The 23,302-nt window shown below is 40.6% G+C and overlaps 1 protein-coding gene across 2 annotated transcripts in view; it reads left to right on the plus strand.

The window, feature by feature from the left end:
• dnah9 (dynein, axonemal, heavy chain 9) overlaps nucleotides 1-23,302 on the plus strand; it is a 143,900-nt gene that overhangs the window by 68,158 nt on the left and 52,440 nt on the right. For both annotated transcript variants that reach the window (XM_044178887.1, XM_044178888.1), the window contains 9 exons: nucleotides 401-640; nucleotides 5,771-5,932; nucleotides 6,801-6,997; nucleotides 9,477-9,639; nucleotides 9,999-10,122; nucleotides 11,724-11,866; nucleotides 14,295-14,456; nucleotides 14,714-14,947; nucleotides 22,637-22,717. In XM_044178887.1, the coding sequence (XP_044034822.1) occupies nucleotides 401-640; nucleotides 5,771-5,932; nucleotides 6,801-6,997; nucleotides 9,477-9,639; nucleotides 9,999-10,122; nucleotides 11,724-11,866; nucleotides 14,295-14,456; nucleotides 14,714-14,947; nucleotides 22,637-22,717 (1,506 nt within the window). The remainder of the gene's footprint in view (nucleotides 1-400; nucleotides 641-5,770; nucleotides 5,933-6,800; nucleotides 6,998-9,476; nucleotides 9,640-9,998; nucleotides 10,123-11,723; nucleotides 11,867-14,294; nucleotides 14,457-14,713; nucleotides 14,948-22,636; nucleotides 22,718-23,302) is intronic.

Raw genomic sequence — 23,302 nt, forward strand, 5'->3', positions numbered from 1 at the left:
AAGTTCAGTGGACAGAACAGATTGGCAAGGCGTTGAATACACTGTGCAGACAGCGGAGAGTGATCAGAAACTGGAATTAAATTAACTTAATAAGTATACAGTATATGATCAAAGACAGGATACGACTTATAACTGGGATATACAGAACATACTCACTGATCCATTTTTGACTTAACTTAGAGGACTACTTTTCCGAAGGAGAGTGATATAATTATAACTTAAAGATGGTCATATTGGAATTTAAAAGGCGCGCTTGACTGAGCGACAGTCCCTCTTCACTTACTGCTGCAAACGCCCACAGGGTGACCTTTGCTTTTAGTCCGGAAGATAACTGACTGCATCATTAGTGAGGAACAACATGTTTACCGTTGTCTTGTTTATGCTGTATCTCCCTCCACAGCGGCACTTCTCTGTCTTCGCCCTGTCGTTTCCTGGAGCCGAGCCCTTGAGCACCATCTACACCTCCATCCTGTCTCAGCACCTGAGAGGAGAAGGCTTCAACGCCGCCCTGCAGAAGAGCTGCCCCACCTTGGTCCAGTTAGCCCTGGCCCTGCACCAGCGCATCTCCTCCACCTTTCTCCCCACCGCAGTCAAGTTCCACTACATCTTCAACCTGCGAGACCTCTCCAACATATTCCAGGTGAGACATAGATAGAAAATATATAAGAAGATGAATTTATCTACATAGATGTTCTTTTAGAAGAACGACCTCAGGTTAATCTTTTCACAATTAAATGTCAGAAGTTAAATCGAAAAAGTTTTCATATCACTCCCCTTTCCATTTCAGACAAGGAGTTAGATATTTTTGCCTTGATTCTCTCTGTTTTTACGGCTCTGCTTCCCATGTGGAAAGAGCCAGGCTTCTGTCACTAATTTCTCATCTAAATTATTATTGATTTAAGAGCTGGGTCTGAAAGCTAGAAATAAGTCTGAAATAAGTGTAACAGAAAATAGAATGGATTTGCACTTCCACGGGTGTTAGTGATGATTTAATGTATTTAAATGAATATAATATCAGAGCGCGAAGGCTGTCAAGGGAGAAGCTTTTGGGGCGATATTTCTGTCAAAATCCTCCACGGTTTCATGGAGGGCAGGCTCTCTCATTTAACACATTCCATTGTATAATTAATGCTTTAAGCCACTCAGTTATAGGAACTTCATATTTCATAAAGATGAATCTAGAATCTAGAAGTTTACAAAGGGAGCTCTGAGTTCTTGCTATACTGTTATTACACAATGTACAAAATACATAGGTGTAGTAATATACTATTTCATATTCACCTTTTTAAAGCTGCACTAATCAATATTTTTTATATTACAATGGATCAAAATACTATGTTTAATGAAAAAGGAGGTGGTCGTAGTAGGTAAGTTGGTTAAAATCAACAGCTGCTCAAATATGCAGGCAGATATTGACAACAGGTAGACAATTAGGACATGCAGCTATACCCAAAGGGGCATAAACAAGCAAAAGTTTAAAGGGGCAGCAGTGTCTAAGAGTCTGCAGCTAAGCTAGCAGCTCTGTGTGGCTGTATTTAGGCACAACAGTACTTTGAGCTGAATGCTAATGTCAACATGCTCGCAATGACAATGTTAACATGCTAATGTTTAGCAGGTATAATGTTTACCATGTTCACAATCTTATAGTGTGTTAGTATGCTAAATTTAGCTAAGTAGCACAAAACACAAAGTACAGCTGACGTGGATATATGTTTTTTTGGCTGAGGTAGAAAAGTTGGCGTATGGATAAAAACAAAACGCAACAAAGTGCAATGGAAACATGACGCACCCAACACCTAATATTCACATAACAGTAGTAGATGGTCAGGGGATCACCAAAGTTATTACAATTCATCGTGAGGGGGACATAAAGTTTTCTCTTATCCAGTGAAATATCTCAACATCTACCAAATGGATTGGTCCCCACATTTTGAATCGTAATGACTTTGGTGATCCCCTAACATCAGTTGACATTTGTGGTTTTGAAGCCATTCGTGGTGTTGCACTCTGTTCTACGCATGTAAAGTAACGGAAGTAGTTGTGTGAAGAATGAAAGAATTAATGTTAGTTAATGTCAAATAGTTTTCTGCCATCGGAGGAGGGTTTCAGACACTCTTAGACCATCCAACCACCACTTGGTTTTATGCATATTGATGCCTTAATGATGCCATTTCACTGTGTCTTTAAGTATGCTATTATTAACCTTATTTCCTGTATGACTACTGGATTTTAGCCATTATAATGATTTGTAGCGAGTTTGAGCCTTTTGCGCTTTGAGATTAAGCATAATTACCATCCTAAAGCTCAAGCCCCGATGACCCCAAGACTTACAGTACCTTCCAGACCCTTGATCACACATCACTGCCTTGAAGCAGCAGGAAGTTTAGCCGCACCGTAGCACTTTGCAGCCAGCGTCTAAAGAGGCCATTCTGCCTACTTTGTCAAAGTCTTTGTTTTTTTAAGGGGTCTGCACAACGTTGCTGCACGTCCAATAACCACAGAGAGAAAACAGTATTGAAGCTTTCTCGCTGTTCCTCTCTTCCCCCATAGAGAAAATAGAAAGAAAGCCAGAAAAGGAGCTTGTTTGAAGTTTTTCTGCCTAACTTATTCAGTTCCTGGCTCTAACACGTCAGGACAGCTGGGAAGAGGTGAGCAGCCTTGCAGCTCACAGCGCTGCCTCAGCTGTAATTCCCCCACCATATCTCTGTGCTTTTGCACCTTCAGAAAGTAAGTATTTGGCGAGACAGTACAAACACTTCCTCTAATTTCGAGCACGAGGCCTAAATGGTGTTTTCTGGCTTGACGTATCAGATGTTCGCCTCAGCTTGAAATAATTGGGGATCTTTTTGTGATTCACTTTGTTTTTTCAAACTTTGGAACTTGGAGATGTAGTCAAAGGCAACCATCTCATTATGATCAACTCTAATGAGCCAGAAAACTGAGCTCAGGGACTGTGTGAGCTTGCAACACTCCTTGCAAAGGTGTTTTTAAATGTGACAAAAGAAGCAGGTCCAGACAACACTTCAGGTTGCATCTTTAGGAGAATTGTTGCTGTTATTTGCTGACAAAATTATCAGGTTAGGGGTTTTTGTTTAATAGTAAGTAGGAGCTAATGCCAGCAAATTTCCTTTCATTCCGACTTTTTTCTCTACTACTTTTCCCACTTTGTCCCTTACTTACTTTCTTACAGTACTCCATCTTTCTCCTTCATACGCTCTGTCTCCATAAATCTCTACTTTCTCCAAGCATTGGGGCGATCATTACGCATCGTGGATGTTAAATTAGACATACTATAAGTGAAGTACAGTAGCCAAATTCCACTTAAAGGGCAAGACAAACAGTTTGGCATCCGACTGGGAGCGTTGTCAAAGAGCTCTGTTTGCCCGTGTTTGTTCTCTGCCATGACCAGCGGGCATATCCGAGGGCCTGTCTTCCCCACGTCAGCCTAAATGAGCTCCTCGAAGCTCAAGAGGCGAGGGAGGAGATGGGAGAAAGATGGACGGAGTGAAACAGGAGGACAGAGACAAGGGAAAGAGAAAGAAAGAGAGTACATGAGACTCGCAGTGCAGAGAGCCGAACTGTACTGACTGCGCAATATGTCTGTATGATATTCCGTTGATAGTCAGCTGGGGGCATTTGTTAGTGGGGGAAGAGTTGTTTGGGGCTCAGAGCAGCTGTCAGGCTACGAGGAAAGCTGCAGACTGCGCGACAGACAGACAGATACATGCCGACACCCAGAACTCTCTAATCCCTCTCCTCTGAGTTGAACAAAGCAATGAAAGATCAGGGACAGAGAGGATGAGATAGTCTGCCAAAGTCGGCTGGAGAGAAAGAAAACAAAGTTCTCTCTTCTTCTCAGTTAGTGCTTTGCCGTACAACAAACAGCTAAGCCTGCGAGTACAACTGTTATATAGAGTTGCCATATGGTGGGTTTTTTTTGCTCAGGCATACTTTTACACAATAAATGCAGGGTGTCATGATTGACACCATTAAGCAATGAAATGGAGTAGAAAAGACAGATCTATTAAAAGTCAAAGGATTAGATCACTCACACATTCTCGTGGAAAACATCTTGACTTTTGTAGATCTAGAGTAGCAGCGATAATTCTGGCTCAGTTCGAATCTTCAGTACACACATCCATGCAAATATCCACACACACAGGCACACCTCCCATCTGCACCATTACACAGTGGATTTAGCAGCCAATTGTCACATTCAGCGGGCTCAGATATGAAGGCAGATCAGATTCAGCTGGATTTACCCCCAGAGATGAATTCTGTTGATTAGAATAAGTTCTGGGGCTGGAAACACACAGCATCTGCTTGCCTCTGCCTCTGCCTCCTGGGTGACAGTGCGCAGAGGGGAACAAAAAGTGCCTGGGCGCCTCTTTGTCCCCTTCCTCATCCTATACGGCACCTGTTATGTGAGGCATCTAGATTGTGCCGAGTTCCGCCTGATTGCATCATGTGTGGCCCAGTGGGAAAGCCAACACGTCACACAGGCCACCTCTAGAGACACATTAATCATCAATCATCACTAAACACTCATCTGCTCATCGTCATGATTTTCTGTTTTAATTTCTGCTGTTTTTGAACAGAGGATGAAGAGACCTATAAATTACAGAAAAACATTTCTATTTGCAAGCTGTGTGGCTCTATGGATGCCAGTGTTGGTCAATCTGTTGGTCAGTTCGGACCACTTTTGTCCAGACTGACTATTGGATGGATTACCATAAAATTTTGTACATGCATTCATGTTCCCCAGAGGATGAATCCTAATGATTTCCAGGGTGAACCCCTGACTTTTCCTCTAACATTGACATTTTTGCTTTTTGGTGAAGTGTCTTGACAACTATAGTATGGATTGCCAAAAAATATGGTACGGACATTCATGGTGCCCAGAGGATGAATCCTAACTTGGTTCGCCCCCTGATTTTTCATGTAGCAGCAGGTCAAAATGTTCACTTATCCAGTAAAATAGTTCCACATCTACAAGATGAATTGGCATTTTTGGTACAAACATTCATGGTCCCCACAGGATGAATCCTGTAGACTTGGAGATTCCCTGACTTTTCCACTAGCACCACCATGAAGTTGATATTTTAATTCTGAGTAAGATATTATCTCCCCAACTGTTGTAGACTCTTAGTCTGGTCTGAAATCACTCCCTCATTCACTCGTTTACTACTCTGTATATAATGCACTCCATAGTTTACTCTATATTGAGCAGTAAATGAAGATTTCAGACACTTTTTGTATCTATGAAATGCATTGTGGAATTGTTAGCAGAAAGTAGTGTCCATGGACACCACTTTTTTCATTCCATTGTGGGAATTTTTCAGAGCAGTATATAGGGCCTAAAATTCACACTCAGATTTCGGACACTCAAATTAAATGGCAGACAGCAAATATAGAGCACTGTATAATAAATAGGGAGAGATTTTGGACACGGCCTTAGTCTTGTTTGAAAATAAACACTCTTTGGAAGCATTACAGTCACATCAGACTCTTTCTTTGATTTTTCATAATTCTTCCATCCAACACCTGCCCACAGAACTTATCTCCACATACAGCAATACTTCTGAGACAGTGAGATGAAAGAAAAGCGCTGCCATTATTTTCTGAGTTACTCTGACACACCTACTAACAGCTTGCCCACTCAATATCCATTGATTTACCCACAGTGACTGTGCTGTATTTCCCTCCTTGTTGTGGTGTAAATGGGCCAAATCAGAAACTCTAAGCCTTGCTCTCTCCCCTCTCTGCCCAGGGCATTCTCTTCTGTACCGGCGAGTGTCTGAAAGCCCCTCCGGACCTGCTGAAAATCTACCTGCACGAGTCCAAACGGGTCTACAGAGACAAGCTGGTGGAGGAGCAGGACTTCCAGGTCTTTGATAAGCTGCAGGCGGACACAGTGAAAAAGTTCTATGAGGTGAGAGTTTTACAAAGTTCAGCAGAGGAAGACAAGAACAGGAGGCTGGAGGATGGTGGGAGGGGGGAAATCATTAGGCTGCCTGCTCTGTGTCTGGACCTGGACATCAGTGGCCAACACAGCGAGGAAAAAGAGGAGATGAGAAAAAGGAATGTTGGGGGGGCAGGAGAGGGTTGGAGAGAATATTAATCAGTGTGGCATGGGGGTCTGGCTGTCAGGGTCTGTGCTGTCAGCCCGGCAAATTGGAAAACATTTTAATGGTTTTCTGTCCACTGCTCCCCTCACTACCCTCTCTGGCTCTATCGCATGCACACTAGTCATGCCACAATGAAGAACCTGACAAGTATATGTGTACACACACCCACAGAAAGAGAAGGAGAGAGAATAATACTACCCACTCCAGAATATATTATTCAGAGTTGGCACCTTCTGTAAACTTAGGACAATTTGCCCCTGTGCCACAGAGCAATATGCAGCATGTTTTCTTGCTATTTTTACATGCAAACAAGAAAGTCTTTAGAGCCCTGTAAGGACGTGCACTTGATACTATGACAATGACCACAATATAGATGTGAATTTGTAAAAAACAAAAAACAAAATCCTCATTCATCACACCTACTGCAACTTTATGCCAGTGGAAGTTAGCAGAGAAAACAAGCATCCCTAAGAGACACACAAAATCTCTCCAGTGAAATATTCGGGGCCCAACAGTTGCCAGGGTGAAAATGAACTAGGTCACCCTCTGCGCAGCTGTGATATTCAGCTGTGTCCCTGTCCAGACTGTTTAAGCTTAACACTAATGTTATGCTGACAGGGGTAGTGTGTGGGTCTGTATGTTTACCACTGCAATATGTGTGTGCGTCCTGAGGACATGGAGGAGACTCTGGAGCAGATCAAGGAGATGAACCTTTACTGCCACTTTGCCCGTGGGCTGGGGGAGGCCAGGTACATGGCTGCAGAGTCCTGGAGCAGCCTCAATAAAACCCTGCTGGAGGTGCTGGACAGCTACAATGAGGTCAACGCCACACTAAACTTGGTGCTCTTTGAGGACGCCATGGCTCACATGTGAGTGGTTTTGGAACCTCGGGGACTGTGTGGGGGGAGTAAAGAAAGATTAAAGAAAAAAGTGTTTTCATCAGTTCCTTTATTGTCTGTCAAGGAAATCAACAGGCTTCCCAGGTAGCAGAAAGCAAAAGCAGAGACAGGCAAATGCAGCATACATCATGAAGACCTAACAAAAATAAAGAGGGCAGGTTAGGTTTTGCTTCAGTCTAAAAATGTAAAAAAAACTATTAAGCCCCTAACTTCCAGTTTCTCCCTTTAATTGTCCTTAAGTAGCTTTAAGGTTGGAAAAATAACCTAACCAAAATTCAGTCTCAAGGTGTGTTCTGACCATAGACTGTATAAAACATGGACGTAGCGTCCGTGACGTCACCCATAGGTTTCTGAAGAGCCGTCGTGAAGCTTAAAGTGGGCGGCTCCTGGCAGCTCATGCCCGACTCCAGCTAATCTAAAATGGGCAAAGAGGTGGAGCTGAGGTGGGCCGAATGAAGCCTGGTTGCTGAACCACCTAGTGGCTAGACACCTGAGAGGGCACCCACCTGTCACTCAAAGCGGCCACATCATTAATTAGGCACAACTTTAAGCCTTATTATAATTTGAACAGTTGTCATGAAGGGGGAAATTACCTATAGAGACCAAAACTGTTTTTTGTACCAGGCTGTAAACATGTTTTTTTCTGCTGTAAAGTTGGGCTTTTTAACATGGGGCTCTATGGCTGACACTCGCATTGTGTCTTAACACAGACATACATATTTGGTATCTGTAGAAACTGTGGGATCTCCAGCAGAATTAAATATAAAGTTCTGTGGGTTTGAACTGTGTTTGGTTGCACAGCATGAGTTTGTGTTACGAGGTGAAAATTAGTAACACTGTCACACATGTTCCTTACTTATCATGAACATGGGCACTGTAGTTTATTTTTAATCAATCCCTCATATATCTTAAGGCTGTAGTGCACCACGTGTGTATTAATCCACAGCTGAAAATAGTGCCCAAGAGAGGCCCTATTTCTGCCTGTTTGAGTAATGTTTGCTAAAATCTGCAGTGCCTAGCTGTTTTAGGATATCACTGAACCTTTTTTAAAAATGAAGCAGCTCAATACTTGTGGAACAGTTTTGAAGATTTATGTCTTAAGTAGGAACCAGTGGGCTTGGGGCTGAGAGCCACAGACAGGGTAGGAAAGTCAGAAAGTATTAAGAAACTGAAAAAAACGCATTGTTGGATTCATTTTTCTTGAATGGGATTTGTTGACAACAAGAAAAATATAGCATCTTTCAAGCGATTTCAAGAAAAGTACCAAAAAATGATTGGCTTTCTCTTGGTTTTCTCTTTATAAATGTGCAAGTCATATAATAAAAAACACTGCCAACTTCCTTCGGTCAGTCCTTTTATATATTTGATGTTCAACATAGTGTTTCTAAAATGTTGATGGAGCTGAATGATCTACCAGAAAGATGCAGTAGCATTTAGGTTTTCATCATTTAATGGGTAAGATGACTAATAAAGCTACAAAATATTTTTTCTGAAGGAAATTAAAGTGTGTTCACATATGTTGAATATACATATTGTGTAAAAATTGTAAACAGGCTAAATTGAAGTGTCAGTGGAAGTTGAAGCACTAAGTAAAGCTGAGGTGTTAGGGTGAAAGTAGATGAAATCAGTTGAAGTGTAATTGCTGAAAGCAAGTGAATTTTCAATTTCAGCCCTGGAAATTGAGTTGTCATTTTGTATGTTAGCAATGAAAGAAGTTGAATTAACATTTGAAGGGTGAAATCTGAAAGCAGTCTGTCACCTGACTATGAAAGCAGCTGAAATGTCAGTTGACTTGTGAGCATTGAAAGCAGTTGAAATGTCAGCTGAACTGTAAACGATGAAAGCAACTGAAATTTCAGTTGAACCGTTTAAGGTCTTTGCAATGTAAATATAAGCGCTGAAAGTAGTGGAATTGTCATTTGAAGAGTAAGAGCTGAAAGCACCTAAACTGTCAGCTGAAGTATAAGAAATGAAAGTTGAAATGTCAGTTGAACTGTAAAAGATTAAAGCAGTTAGTGCTAGAGGAAGCTGAGGTGTGTGCACTGTAAACAGTTGAAATGTCAGTTGAATTCAGTTGATGTATTTCTTTTGGCAACAAATGAAGCAACAAAAATTAAAATTAAATCACTTATTTTTAACATGGACACATGTCAATGTTTATGCCTTTGTTTTACTGAAGGCATAAAGATTTTCAGGAGCACAGTACACTTTAGTCTAATGTTTAATACATTTCATACTGGTACATCTGAATGAAACAGAGTGACGGGCAGTATAAAAGCAGAGAGGAGACAGAAGCTGCCTGTGTTTGTTTGTCTTCTGCTGTTTGTCTTATGAGTCAGACAGAGATTGTCTTTATCCGGCTTGCCTCCCCCTACCTTTTATCTCACCCTTCCACTGATTCCTCCCTCACACCTTTCCCTCCCCCGACTGTCTACACCTCCACATGTAGCTGCCGTATAAACCGAATCCTGGAGTCTCCACGGGGTAATGCGCTGCTGGTCGGAGTGGGTGGCAGCGGCAAGCAGAGTCTGACCCGACTGGCTGCCTTCATCTCCAATCTTGAGGTTTTCCAGATCACCTTGAGAAAAGGCTACAGTATCACTGACCTCAAGGTATGAGGAGGATTACATGGCAGACATACCACACTGCAAAAAACATCCATCTGAACAACTCAGTTAGTCTCATATTAAGTATTATAAGGTTTCTTACAGCCTGGTGAGGTTTAAAATGGAGGTTTATACAGATACACCTCCGTGTTTAATTTAAACATGGAGGCGTATCTGAGTGAAATATAGACATAATCCCTACAGTATGTAAACACAGTACTGGTAATCCACACAGTATCCTCACAGTGATTCAGGTCTCAGGCATGTATCACTGCAAAATAACAAATCTTTAGCCCTCTCACAGGCCAATCTCATTATATGTGTCACTCTCCCACTCCATCTCTTTCTCTCTCCCTGTCACCCAGAGTGACCTGGCGTCCCTCTACATCAAAGCTGGCGTGAAGAATATTGGCACTGTGTTCCTAATGACTGACGCCCAAGTGGCAGACGAGAAGTTCCTCGTTCTGGTCAACGATCTGTTGGCATCGGGTAACAGCAGGCTTCGCTAATTACTGCGTGACATGTTTTGCAAAAGAGAAATGCTTTTGCTTTGCCGCAGCAACAAACTAGTGTGGTGCTATTTATGCAGCATTACTCATCAACTACAACACATCATTGTGAAGAATTGCAAGCAAGGCTGAGATTCAGGAAGGGTGCAACTTATACCATAATGAAATATGAATATAAAATGATTATCAATGTATTAATGTTGGCATTAATTTGGCAGTTAGTATGCAAAAAATGAAGGTACTATATCATTTTTTATAGGACTGGAAAGGATGGCATATGCCAATACAACAACAAAACTTTAGAACACAACTTCCAATTTCAAATTTGAAGACATAAAGCAAGACTATGAACTTCTAAAAACATAAATAATTCAATCTTCCTCTTACAAATAAACAAGATGAATTCTTAAGGATTAGAACGCACACTTGCTCAATTAAATATACTCAGAGGTTTTGTTGCTACAGCCTAACTTGGTCCGGAATGACCAGTAGCTTATAGCGGCTAATTTTAGCAAACTTTAGAAACTTTAAGTGAACAGTATAACTGTTATTACTGATTCAGTTTGCTGACTTTATGACTCTTCTTTACTTACTATTACACTACATGCTAATGTTACACTACATTTTAGCATGTCACATGTAAATATTTCAATGGTTTATATCACAAAAGTAAAACAAGAAGCTAACACACCGTACTTCATGTTATGCATGTTAGCATTTTGAAATATACTACTTTTTGAAAATTCTTTAGTGTGAATGTACTACATATTCCAAGCACAGTTAGAATTAATGTATAGTATGCAATTTGAACCCAAAACAAACATAAAATGAAGTGTCAAAGTCTCCATAGTAATGATCTTGTTTGCTTATTGTATTCATACTCATCTCAAAATTACTTTGGCGCTATATTGTTACGTCCAGTGGCGTGCACAGACTTTTAAAGGGACGGGGCCAAAAATGAAATACGGGGCACCCATTCTATCTAGAGGGTTACAGTTAGCCTGGTTCTACACCTCTGAATTGTTGCCCATATCTACAATTTCTTTAAGGTGTTTTGCTCATAGACTACTGTTTGAACCAACAACCTTTCAGAATATTATTGGCCAGATTAAGAATGGAGACATCATTTTACAGTACCAGAGCTTGTTGTAATTTTACTTAAAGAAATATAATCTCTTAAATCAGCATATTTCTTTGATCGTTGTAAAGCGTTAACTGCTCCTAGCAACTGCTTCAGCAGCATCAGTATCAGTTGAAAATTATGTTGGTGGGACAGTTAGCACCCTTACCCAAACAAAAAGTTAGCTACAATAAATACAATGTCAGACTCTAATGTCACACCAGAGCAGATCTTGAGCTAACCAGAGGGACATGTGACGAGCAGAGGGGCAACCCTGGAGCACCTGGGCCACTTAGGTGCTCTGGTGGAACATTGGGGCAAAAATGAAGTGCCTGGTTTCAGAAACTTAGATAAGAAAGTTCTAGAGAGTTTAGCTCAAACAGAAAAATCATCACAATAACTGCTTCCCACAATCTTGGTGGTCTTCCCAGTGGTAATGTGAGGGATTTTATTCATTCAAGGAGAGATTCCTGACCTGTTCCCAGACGACGAGGTGGAGAACATCATTGGCAGCGTCAGGCCAGAGGTCCGGGGCTCGGGATTGATGGATACAAGGGAAAACTGCTGGAAGTTCTTCATCGACCGGGTTCGCAGACAGCTCAAGGTGAACCAGTCAGATAATCAGACAAGTACAGGACAAAGAGTTATTGGTGTCCTTTTTGATTCTGCATTTCACTACTTATCATCCAGAAAACGTTGTTCACAGTGGTTCTCCTTAGGGGGAAAGTTTACCATCAATCTCTCTCATGGAACTGTGTCTGTATTTGATCTTCACCCTCTCTTAATATAGCAATAGCATGCCGCCTCATGCTCTAATTTACCATTCCAAAATAAAAAACCCTCATACTTGGATAAACATCTGGCTTTATGATGAAGCCTTTCCCCAGACAATTTTCTTTCCTGACATTTTCAGATGAACTTGAATGCTTTCCGGAGGCAGTGCACGTCGTTATAAATCACCGGCATGAGCAGAAAAGCCACCGTTTAGCTGCAGATAATTTCACCAACATGTAGCTGCTTTGTTCCCCCTGGGGAGAGAGAGATTCCAGGGGGTTGCTTATCCTGTCATTATTACAGTGTGCACCACCACCACCCACATCCTCCACCCCCGCCTCATTCCCAGCTCAAGCCTCCCTGGGTTGGAGAGTGAATAAATGGGGAAGGCAGTCCCATGGGCATGAGCTTGTAAAGAGTGGATTTCAAACTATTTGGCTCTCTGTCTCTCAAATTGTCTGTCTGGATGGATAGGGTGCTTTCCCAAAAATGTTGGCAATCTGATTCAGAATGTTTTGCATTAAATTACTGACTACTGTGTGTCTCTGCATGTAACTCTGCATGTTGAGCAAAATCATATTTATTTCTAGACTTTTCTCAAATCTTTGCTTTTTTTCCTCTGGTGAAATATTGCATAGTTTTTCCCCATCAGGCCTCTAAAAGGAAAATCACTCTTTGAATGAACTGCTCACAACTCATTGGCATGCTTCAGGAATCTGTACATTGCAAATACTTGTTCACAAACGTTGAAAAAAAAAAATGAAAAAAATCATCTGCACACATGAATATTTCACTTTCATCGGGCATCATACCAGATGAAGGTCAAACAGACAGAAACGTCTTAAATTAATAAATATTCCAGCAGTAAGTGAGAGAGTGAGCAGGAGTTTTCTCAATTTTTATTCACTCGTTCTATTCAAATGTGCAGCGGTATCGTAAAACATGCTGGCGGCACCACGAACATGCAACTTGTACACTGAAGGTCGAGTTACCAGTAGAACTAATCGTTTCTAGCCGAGTAATGATAAAGTTAGAAGGTAATGATACTACCAAAGCACACTGCCCCAGACGCCTTCCAGCTGAAGGCAACAAATTAATCCATGAGCTGTTGTATTTACAACAACATGCACCTAAATAACATTGTTGAAATGATCAAATTTAGAAGGATGATACTGATCCTGGAATCGAGGTGAAGAATGCTCAGTCGGCTGCAAAATGTCTCCTCAGTGACTGGGCAAAACATTTTTCCAGAGCATCGCTGCCCATGTTTACTGTTGCTGAAGAGGCAGTAGACATAATGTTCTGGGACATGTCTGGTTCAATACTTGAAAAAGAGGAAATTATGAAATGATTAAATGATGAAAAGAAACAGTTTATCAAAGCCATTTCACTGTATTTCATGAATAACTAAAATAAAATCTAATTTTCGTACTGGATTGTGGACCGTGTATACATACATAATGAATAGTCTGTGAGATATACAGCCCCCACTAGCAAAACATGTTGCGGTTTGGACAAGCTGGTTGAGACGTATGTTGAATAACACGAGTGCTGTAACCTCGTGGCACTGTAAAGAAGCACAGGGATGTCACAGGGAATGTAAAATATGCATGCAGCTATTTCTTTCTCCGGAGTTGATTATCATCAGTAGTGTCTGTGGGTGTGCCTTCTGCATGTTTGTTTCTTCAGTCTAATGGTATCGAGCATCTGGCTGAGCTTCTCAACAAGCCAGCTGTTAGTCTCCAACAGTGAAAATCAGTTTGACGTAGCCCGCAGCTCAACACACTCTTTTAATTCACATGCTTGCTGGAGGCTTTATTTGCTTAATGATGTAGCTGCAAATAATTAATTCACAGTTTTCCATCCCCCTCTTGACCACGAAAAAGTGCCACTCATGGGCCGCATTACAGAAACTTCCTATCTTGAGTCTTAAGTTAAGATAGGAATTAAGATACCAATTTGGTATTACAGAAGCAAATCCTAACTTAAATTAGGATAGAAACATTGACTTAGGAACTGTAATGGCTTTTTTCCTAAATCAGGTCCTAACCCTAATTACGAAACAGTTAAGATAGGATCTGCAAGTTAGGAACTTTCTGTAATACGGCCCCAGAGTAGGAATTCCCTGCCCTTCTTTTCTCAGCCTGACTGTGACTCTAGAAAAAAGACAATGACTATAATCTCGCTGCTATAACAGACTTCACACTCAATTCTGTTTGACCTTGGTGTGTGTCTGTGTGTGTGTGCTTGTACTGCAGGTGGCTCTGTGTTTCTCTCCAGTGGGCAGCAAACTGAGGGTTCGCAGCAGGAAGTTCCCTGCAGTGGTGAACTGTACGGCGATCGACTGGTTCCACGAGTGGCCGCAGGAGGCGCTGGAGTCTGTCAGCTTCAGGTTCCTCCAGGAGGTGGAGAATGTTGAAGTGAGAACAGATTATACTTTAATATACACACAGGGATGAAGCCACCCACAAAAATGATGTTCACACTCTGAAAATATAATTTCCAATGTCAGGCACCGTGACACAACGAATGTGATATTAATTTCAAGAGCAGACCGGAGGCCCCGAAAATTTAATTCAGAGCTTGAGCCTCAGGAAATATTGGTTTCCTGCTAAATCTGCACAGTCATCTCCTTTTAATGGGAAGTAACCAGTTCTGTGATTTACAATTCTCGCAGCCTCAAGTGAAGGAGTCAGTCAGTAAATTCATGGCATACGTCCACACGAGTGTCAATCAGACGTCCAAGGAGTACCTGGCCAACGAGCGGCGCTACAATTACACCACACCCAAGTCTTTCCTAGAGCAGATCACGCTATATCGCAGTCTGCTGGGCCAGAAGAGTAAAGACCTCACCACCAAGATGGAGCGGCTGGAGAACGGCCTGCAGAAGCTCAACAGCACCTCCGCTCAGGTACGCTCCACAAGCACCCATTTAAAACTTGTAATGATGTATTTCTCTTTGCCACAGGTCTCATACAAAATGTTCCCCATTTCAGGAACTGGACTAGGCTACATCTGTAATAACATTTAAAAAAAAATCTATTTATTGTTCTTTCCGCAACTAATTAATTTTATAATCTTTAGCGTTTGGGGAACCATGGCTCCACATTTGCATCCCAAAATTCTGATGACCTTAGCAGTTGAAGAGCTGAGTTTAAGAGTTCATTCTTGACCCCGGAAACAGCAGCTGACAAAATAATCTCATTACAAGGTCCATTTAGTAGCGGCTCTGGAACTTTTGTTAATATTACATGATCTTCATAAGCATATGGGGTTTGCCACGGAGTTGTAAATGTTTTTAAATGAATTTCCTCTTTTTAGCACTTTAAGGACTTCTCGTCCATGTTGGCTTTAAAGTTGAGTTAGAGTTAAAAGTTATTAGTTGACCCCGGAAACAGCAGTTGGGAAAATAATCACACTGCAAGGTCCATTTAGTAGCTGTTCTGGTTAAAATCTGATTTCAACTTTTAGAGGTTGAAATAGATAGTTGAAGTGTGATCTCAAATTTTAAACCAACATGAATTAAAAGTCCTGAAAATGCTCAGAAGAAATGCAGATTTGAACATATACTATTCCATCACAACTGGACAAACTCCATCTGCTGAAGAAGATCATGTGGTATAATCAAAAGCTCCAGAACACCTGTGGTGACCTGTGGTCAGATTGTTTTGTCAACAGCAGGAGAGCTGTCGAGTCATCATGCAAGTTTGACTGTGGCCGGTGGAGGTATTTTATTTTGAAATCAGCTTCCTAACAGAGGGTTCCTGCTCAATACCCTATGTTACAGTTTTTGATTGTACTTGTAATAACTCTGCACTAGCCTCCTCGGTTGTAGAGATTCGAGTAATGCGGTTCCGGTGAAACATTGTATATCAGGGCAGCGTAAAGCTCTCCAAATAAACTTCCAATAATAAGAAATCATTTCAAACCCTTGTCTTTGAGTTTGACCAAACGTAAACACAGAAATGAGCCTGTTTCTGTTAATGTGTGAAGCTGCGGGTTGCTATCTATTTAGTGTGTGTACTGTACTGTTAGAGAAGTAGTCGCCGTCTGTGTTTCCTGAATCTCTACAACAGAGGAGATTGCAAAGATTGCATGACTCAGTCAGAATGGCCACAATTATGATAATAAGACTGAAAAACACACACCTTCCTTGAACTCAGTCATACAGTGGTTCCATCTCTGTTCCTTGGGACCCTGAATACTGCTGGTTTCCTATCAAACCAGGTAATGAATGCCCTTCACCTGACAGGTGTAAATTGGTTGGCCAGAAAAAGAGTAATGGCAACGACTAAAGTTGAGAATCACTGCAGTTTTCACTGTAGGTGTCAGCCGTTAATCTAATGGTTGACATCTTGTTCTGGAATGAAGAATTTTGATTATATAGTAGTACGTTGAGGACAATTTCACAAAAGGATTGCGCGGCTTTTGTGGCCTGCATAAATACGACAAAAAGAAACGGTGTAATTCTCAAAGCACCCGCAAAGGGTGAACTGCACCCCTAACTGCGCTGCCAAGCAAATAGCGTCTCGGTGCTCCGGTGCTATTTGCAGGTATGTAAATGAGGTAATATCCATACTTTTGGTGCAAAATTGGCCCCTTTCTATGCAAATGAGCCTCATTGAAAAACAAGGTCAAATTCACAAACACCAGCGCTAAGAGCCACACGCAGTTAGAGGGAAATTATTAGCGTCTTCAGAGAGTTGGTGGTAAAGTGGCGTGTTTGCACTGTAATATCATTAGCTCAATATCTTTTGCGAATCGGACCTTGAGACGGCGCAGATAGCGGTTGCAAATGATGCACAATTCGTGGTGCTATCAGCGGCTGCAATTCATTCTTTGTGACTTCGCCCCTAAGTGTTTCTACATCTTTCTTTCATGTATTGTCTTTTAATAGTAAGAAAATCATACATCCCCTTATGTCCTTGTGTGGACTATTTGAATGCCTTGTGTCCCTCCCTTAACACTCGAGCTGTGGCTGAGCATCAAATTACATACAAAGGTTTACATGACCAGTCACCAGATTTCATCAGTGAATCAGTGAAATTACAACTCTTCACTGTCTAAGAGGCCTCTTAGATCTGCTGGGTTGGGCCTTTTAGCCGTTCCAGAGTCCAGGTTAAAGTCAAGGGATGATTTTTTTTTTTGCCGTACCTCAGCTTTGGACCAATCTTCCATTAAGTATTCAGTCTGCTGGCACTGTTTCTGTTTTAAATCCTGCCTCAAAACACATTTTTATCGAATCTCTGTCCTGACTGACTAAAAGAGACCTTGTTGTTTGCTTAATACAGCTCTGTCATGTTACCACCAGATTGTATGTTACTGTTTTAACATTCTATTTGATCTCTTTTATCTGTTTTTTTCTATCCGTGGGCCTTGTATTATTATATTTGTTTTATCTCAATTTCTTCTTCTTCTTCTTATTAGTATTAGTAGTTACATTAGTAGCAATAATAATAGTAGTAGTAGAAGTAGTATAAATAATAATAGTTGCAGTCATAGCATTAGTAATATAGTAGAACTAGTAGTGTAGAAGTAGTAGTAGTCTGTAGTAATACTGCTATGGTGGTAGTAGTAGTAGTAATAAGAGTAATAGCAGCAGCAGCGGTAGTAGTAGTAACACTAGTAGTAGTAGTAATAATAATAGTACTAGTAGTTGTAGAAGGAGTAGTAGAAATACTATGATGGTAATGGTAGAAGTAGTTTAAATAATAATGGTAGTAGTAAAGTAGTTGTATTAGTAGTAGTAATCGTGGTAGTGCTATGCTATTATACCTGCCACCATGTGTATACTTTATCTATGCCATACACAGCCAATTACCCCTACTAAGATATACGTAGAGCAGAAAATACCTGGTTGACTTTTTATCCTTTGTTTATTTTGTCATGAGAAATGTTTATTTGCATCATTTGATGTTTCCATCTTTAATATCGACACCTGGATCCATTTGTCCAAATGTTTACCATCTCCACACCTTTGCAGAAGAGAGCTATATGAATAATGCAGGACGAGGTCTGTGTGTGGAGCAGCCCTAATTATAGTGGGTCTGCTACACTGTGCAAGTGAATGTAAAACCACACGCACACATGCACATATGCATAATTTCTCTCTTACATACCGTGCATTGCCGCTGCTTTGCTTAAACATGCCCACACATACCCACCTGCACAAAATCACACACATGCATAAACACATAAACACCTCTTACACATAACTGACGTCAATGTGTTGAAAGCCCCAGCGAGTTCTGTGTTTTTTGTTTCCCGTCACCAGGAATGAGCCAATACACACACACACACACACACACACACACACACACACACACACACACATATAGGGGCTGTATGCTAATTGAGGAACCTTCTAATTAGAGTGCACACCCTTTACAGCAGCAAGAAACCATTAAAGCACCCTGCGTTTGTTAGTGCATCCACACTGATGGCCACGCGACTATAAGTGCTGTTATTTAACACACTCTGTGCAAGAGAATCCATGGCTCACCAGGGGCTGCTGTGGTCATGATAAACAAGGAGGGTTAAAGCAAAGGATCTGTGTGTGTGTGTGTGTGTGTGTGTGTGTGTGTATGGGGGTATGAGTCATCTGCTCCCCAGAGGACACATTACATGTTTTTTTTTCCTCTTCAATTTTGTGGAGGTAGTGTCCTGCCTTTGGCTGCTGTAGTCTTGAGTAGCTGTGTGTGTGTGTGTGTGTGTGTGTGTGTGTGTGTGTGTGTGTGTGTGTGGATTCAGTGCACCGCTGTGCTTGCCCACTTATCGTCTCAGAAACACTCGTTGAGACACACATACATGTGCCTCAGACTTTTTGACAATGTGGTAGCAGTAGTACAAGTAATACTACTAGTAGCAATAGCAGTAGCAGGTTTAGTAATATTAGTGGTAGGAGTAGTAATAGTAGTAGTATTAGTAGTACTAATAAAAGTAGTAGCAGTTTTAGTAATGAGCGTAGTCATAGTAGTAACAGTAGTAGCAGAAATAGTAATAATAGTAGTATTAGTAATACTAATTTTAGTAATAGTAGTAGCAGCAGTAGTAGTAGCAGAAATAATAACAGTAAGAGTAGGAGTATTAGTAATACTAGTAGTATTAGAAATTGTAAAAGTAGCAGTTGTAGTAATAGTAGGAATAGTAATAGCAGTAGCAGTAGTAGTGGTAACAGTTGTAGTACTAGTAATACTAGTAGTAGTACAAGTAGTAATAGTAGTAGTAGAAATTGTAATAGTACTAGTAGGAGTAGTAACAGTAGTATTACTAGTAATACTAGGTGAAGTACACGTAGTAACAGTAGTAGGAGTAGTAGTAGTAATACTAGTAATAGTATTAAAACTAGTGATGGTACGAGTAGTAATAGTAGTAGTAGTAATATTAGTAGCATCTGTGCTAATAGTAGTAGTAGTAGTAGTAGTAATATCAGTAGTACCAGTAATACTACTAGTAGTACAATTTACTAATAGTTACAACCACCACACAAGTAGTGGCAGTTGTAGTCATAGTATTAGTCAAAGAAAAGTAGAAGTAGTATTAGCAGTAGTGTTAGTACTGTAATACTAGTCGCGGTGCAAGTAGTATTAATAGTAGTAGCAGTTAGTAACTCCTAGCAGTTAGAAGGTCCCTCCTGAAGTGACCAGAGTAGTGTTAAATGTAATCATTCCAAGCTAATCTCTAACCAAAATCAGCTGCACCCACAGCTTTGCTTTGGGGAAAAGAAAAATGACAGGTTTCCCTTAAAAGGATAATAACTGTAAAACATTAGACCCCCAAACACACACACAGCCAGATGTCTCTTTGTTGCATGAATGAAGCTATACTTAGTCACCAGGAGTCCATAAGCCATCACACACGTGGATGAATGGGTAAAGTCTCTTGCTTTGGTATCACATCTTGCCTTAAGAAACAATTGTTCTAATCTACATTAACAGCAGCAGGGAGTGGGTGGTTTTATAAAGACAGTCAGGAACAGTGACATGTTTTCCTGCTTGGGTTTCCATCTGCAGCAGATAAACACAGACGCCGCTCAGATGTATTGAATATCACCCATGTCTCCCACCAATTAGTTCGTCCTTCCTCTCTCCTCCCCACCCCTTGTCTTCCCTACTGCCTATTCATCATGTTGATGGCTCACTTGGTGCTCGTCTAATGTTCGACCGAATCTTCTGCGTGGAATCGTCGCAACCTGAAAGGGCCGTCTTCCCTCCGGCCTGATTTCCTGTTTGTTAATTAGCTGAAAGACAAGCATGAGAAACAGTCTGTTTTTATTTCCCCAGTGCAACATTTTGATTGAGTCGGACGGTAATGCAGAGCCCTATTTGTTGGGGAGTTATGAGGAGTTTGTAACAGCTTTAATTTCTCTTTACGACCGTACTTGGTCTGTGCATTTGTGTGTGTGTGTGTGTGTGTGTGTGTGTGTTTGTGTGTGCTGATAGCAGCTCTTGATCCTAAAGCTTTTATTTTTTATTTTTTCCCCAGATATGCATGCCATTCATCTTTTTCTGCCCCTTTATCTACTTGGACAGAATAAGATTTTTTTTTCTAGTAATGGATTAAAGGTCACCTGCATGGTCCATGGCACAATCCTGCAGGGCACAAAATGTTATCCGCAAAGGTTTAGGCCCTTTGTGAAGCTTATTTGTTCGACTTTCCTAAGCCACAGAATCCTCTTTATTGCTTTGAAGATTTGTAAAGATGTTTAGGTTTCAATTAAATTGCCATTGAGCACGATCGGCGATTGTATTACTAATAAGATCCAACGAGGGTACGAACAACAAAAATGATCAGTCCTTCAAAACTGCCTGAGAGATTCAAGTAGATGATAGCGATGGATTCATTAGTACACACTGATTGCTACTTATGCCATTTAATGAGACTAAAATAGATTATTGTCAGCATCCCACTCCTATGCTCTATTGACTACTCCCCTCATATTAGTGCATGTGTTCATTTCTTCCTCCCATCTTATGTAAACTGGACAGGCTTTGTCGTTTGTGTGTATATCTATTTAACTTACTAACTAAGGAATAGTTCAACATTTTGGGAAATTTGCTTAAGTGCTTTCTTTCCAAGAGTGAGATGAGAAGATTTATGGAAACCCCCAAGTCTGTGGTGTTGGCAAGTGGTTAGCCTAGCTTAGCATAAAACGTAGAAGTAGGGAAAACCGCTGGCCTGGCTTCTAAACAATTCAGACCAACTTTATTTTCATCTGGACCTTCTCCTGATTCATGTACAACCCCCCTTTTTTATAATTATGCAGTATGACCAAATGAGCAATTATGGCCTTTTTTCTGTACCATTTTTTAATCATAGACACTTCAGACCTACTTAACATTCATCTGGGCCTCCTCCCATTATATACTCAAACTCCACTTTTTAAAGAAAAATCATGCAATGCAATTCTAACTTGTATTTTCCCGCTTTTACATCCCCCTGTTGTATTTCCACTACTCATTTCCACCCGGACCATTTGCTTTTACTCAGCTGTTATTTAGACTCAGTTTGGACTTACTTTTTTCTTTTGTTATTTGTTTAACTTTATGGTACATGGTTAAAATATTATTGTGTTGGCAGCTATACATATATGTGTGAGGAGCATAAATGGCAGTAGAATAAAATTTAACACACAAACTGAAGCAATCTGGATTATTAAAACACTAACCATCTCGTAAAACCACCTGCTGTTCATGTTTCTGTTTTTGTACAGATAAAACAAATGAGTGTTTGTGTAAGTCGGTGTATTATTGCACTTCGGATAGAGCCAGGCTACCTGTTTTCCTCTGCTTCTAGTCTTAATTCTCCACTAGGCTAATGGCCTCCCAGATTTGTACCTTTTTTTTTTACCTGTAGTGACACTATGGAGCGATGGTTTAATGAGCGGGTTTCTAGCTGCAGACGGTGGTATTGCAAATACATATGCAGGCATGCAAGCCACAAAACAAAGCCCTGCAGTCAAATTGCCCAGCGTGATGGTAAATGAAATTGACACATTTACCTCAAAGACTGTTCTATATGAAAGGGAACTAGATGACGTCCCGCTGTCTCATGCTTTCCCACTAACCGACAGTTGATGGCGGTAAGACCGTTGTAAATATGAATTAAAAATGCAGTTTTTAAAATATTTTTTAAAAATTGACTTTGCAAATATTTTATGAGGAAGAAAATAATTGGATTTTTATTGCAACAATGTGTAAACAGAATTTTAATGATGAAGCATGCTTGAGTGGAGCTAATTTTAACTCCTACCTTTATATACTGTCGGGTAGTTTAATGTATCAAAATACATCAAGAAAATCACATTTTTGTATATAACAACTTAAGTCATATGTGAAGTAACTAGTAACTATAGCTGTCAAATAATGTTTGTTTACAAGAAAACTCCACAGGTTACCTTTAAGTTTGAATTAAGGATAGATTGATAAGCTTACATACATACATACATACATATATATGGAATATGAGTTGGAAGAGACTGGAGATCTGGATGAATGAACTGTAGATCACATTCATTAGACCAGAATGAAATAGTCTTGGCTCTAATATCAGCCGTCACATCCTGCTGACCTCTTGGTCTCCCTGTCTTATCCTCTGATAGGTGGATGACCTCAAGGCCAAGCTGGCTGCTCAAGAAGTGGAACTCAAGCAGAAGAACGAGGACGCTGACAAGCTGATCCAGGCAAGAACATGTGCTCCTTTTTAGACACACTGCAAAAAATCTCATTGTTAAATGTTTGTATTTTCTCACTTACACTTACTCTATTGGTATCTAGCCGTGCAGATAGTTTTGGTTTTATTTGCCCAGGCTTTGAGATATCTGTCTCTGAGATTTCTGCAGTGACCCCCAGTACCATGGGGATGAATGGCATTTCGCTTTGGATGCTCAAAGAAATGAAAAATGACATCTAAAGAATTTCAGCACCAGCTTGTCCTTCCAGGAACAATGTCCTCAATACTCTGGATAATCCACAGATAGATTCCTGGTGTTTGGTGTAAAAAGTGCTCACTACTGTGTGAGAAATTCTGAGAAAGCTGTACTTTACCTCTGATCTTTTTCATCTTCACTTATAGATCGATCTCAGACAGGTCGGAGGGGCAAACATTAGCATGCAGTGTTTTTCTGGGTATTTCCTGTATGTCAAACTTTTCTTGCTGCCACTCGGGATTTGTCAGCATTTGAAGTTGCCTAGTGCATATTTCTAGTCACTTCTACTCTTTACATTTTAAACTGAACACTAAATAAGTTGTTATTGTTATTTTTACA

The sequence above is a fragment of the Siniperca chuatsi genome, linkage group LG20, assembly GCF_020085105.1.
Source record: "Siniperca chuatsi isolate FFG_IHB_CAS linkage group LG20, ASM2008510v1, whole genome shotgun sequence".
Taxonomy (NCBI): Eukaryota; Metazoa; Chordata; class Actinopteri; order Centrarchiformes; family Sinipercidae; genus Siniperca; species Siniperca chuatsi.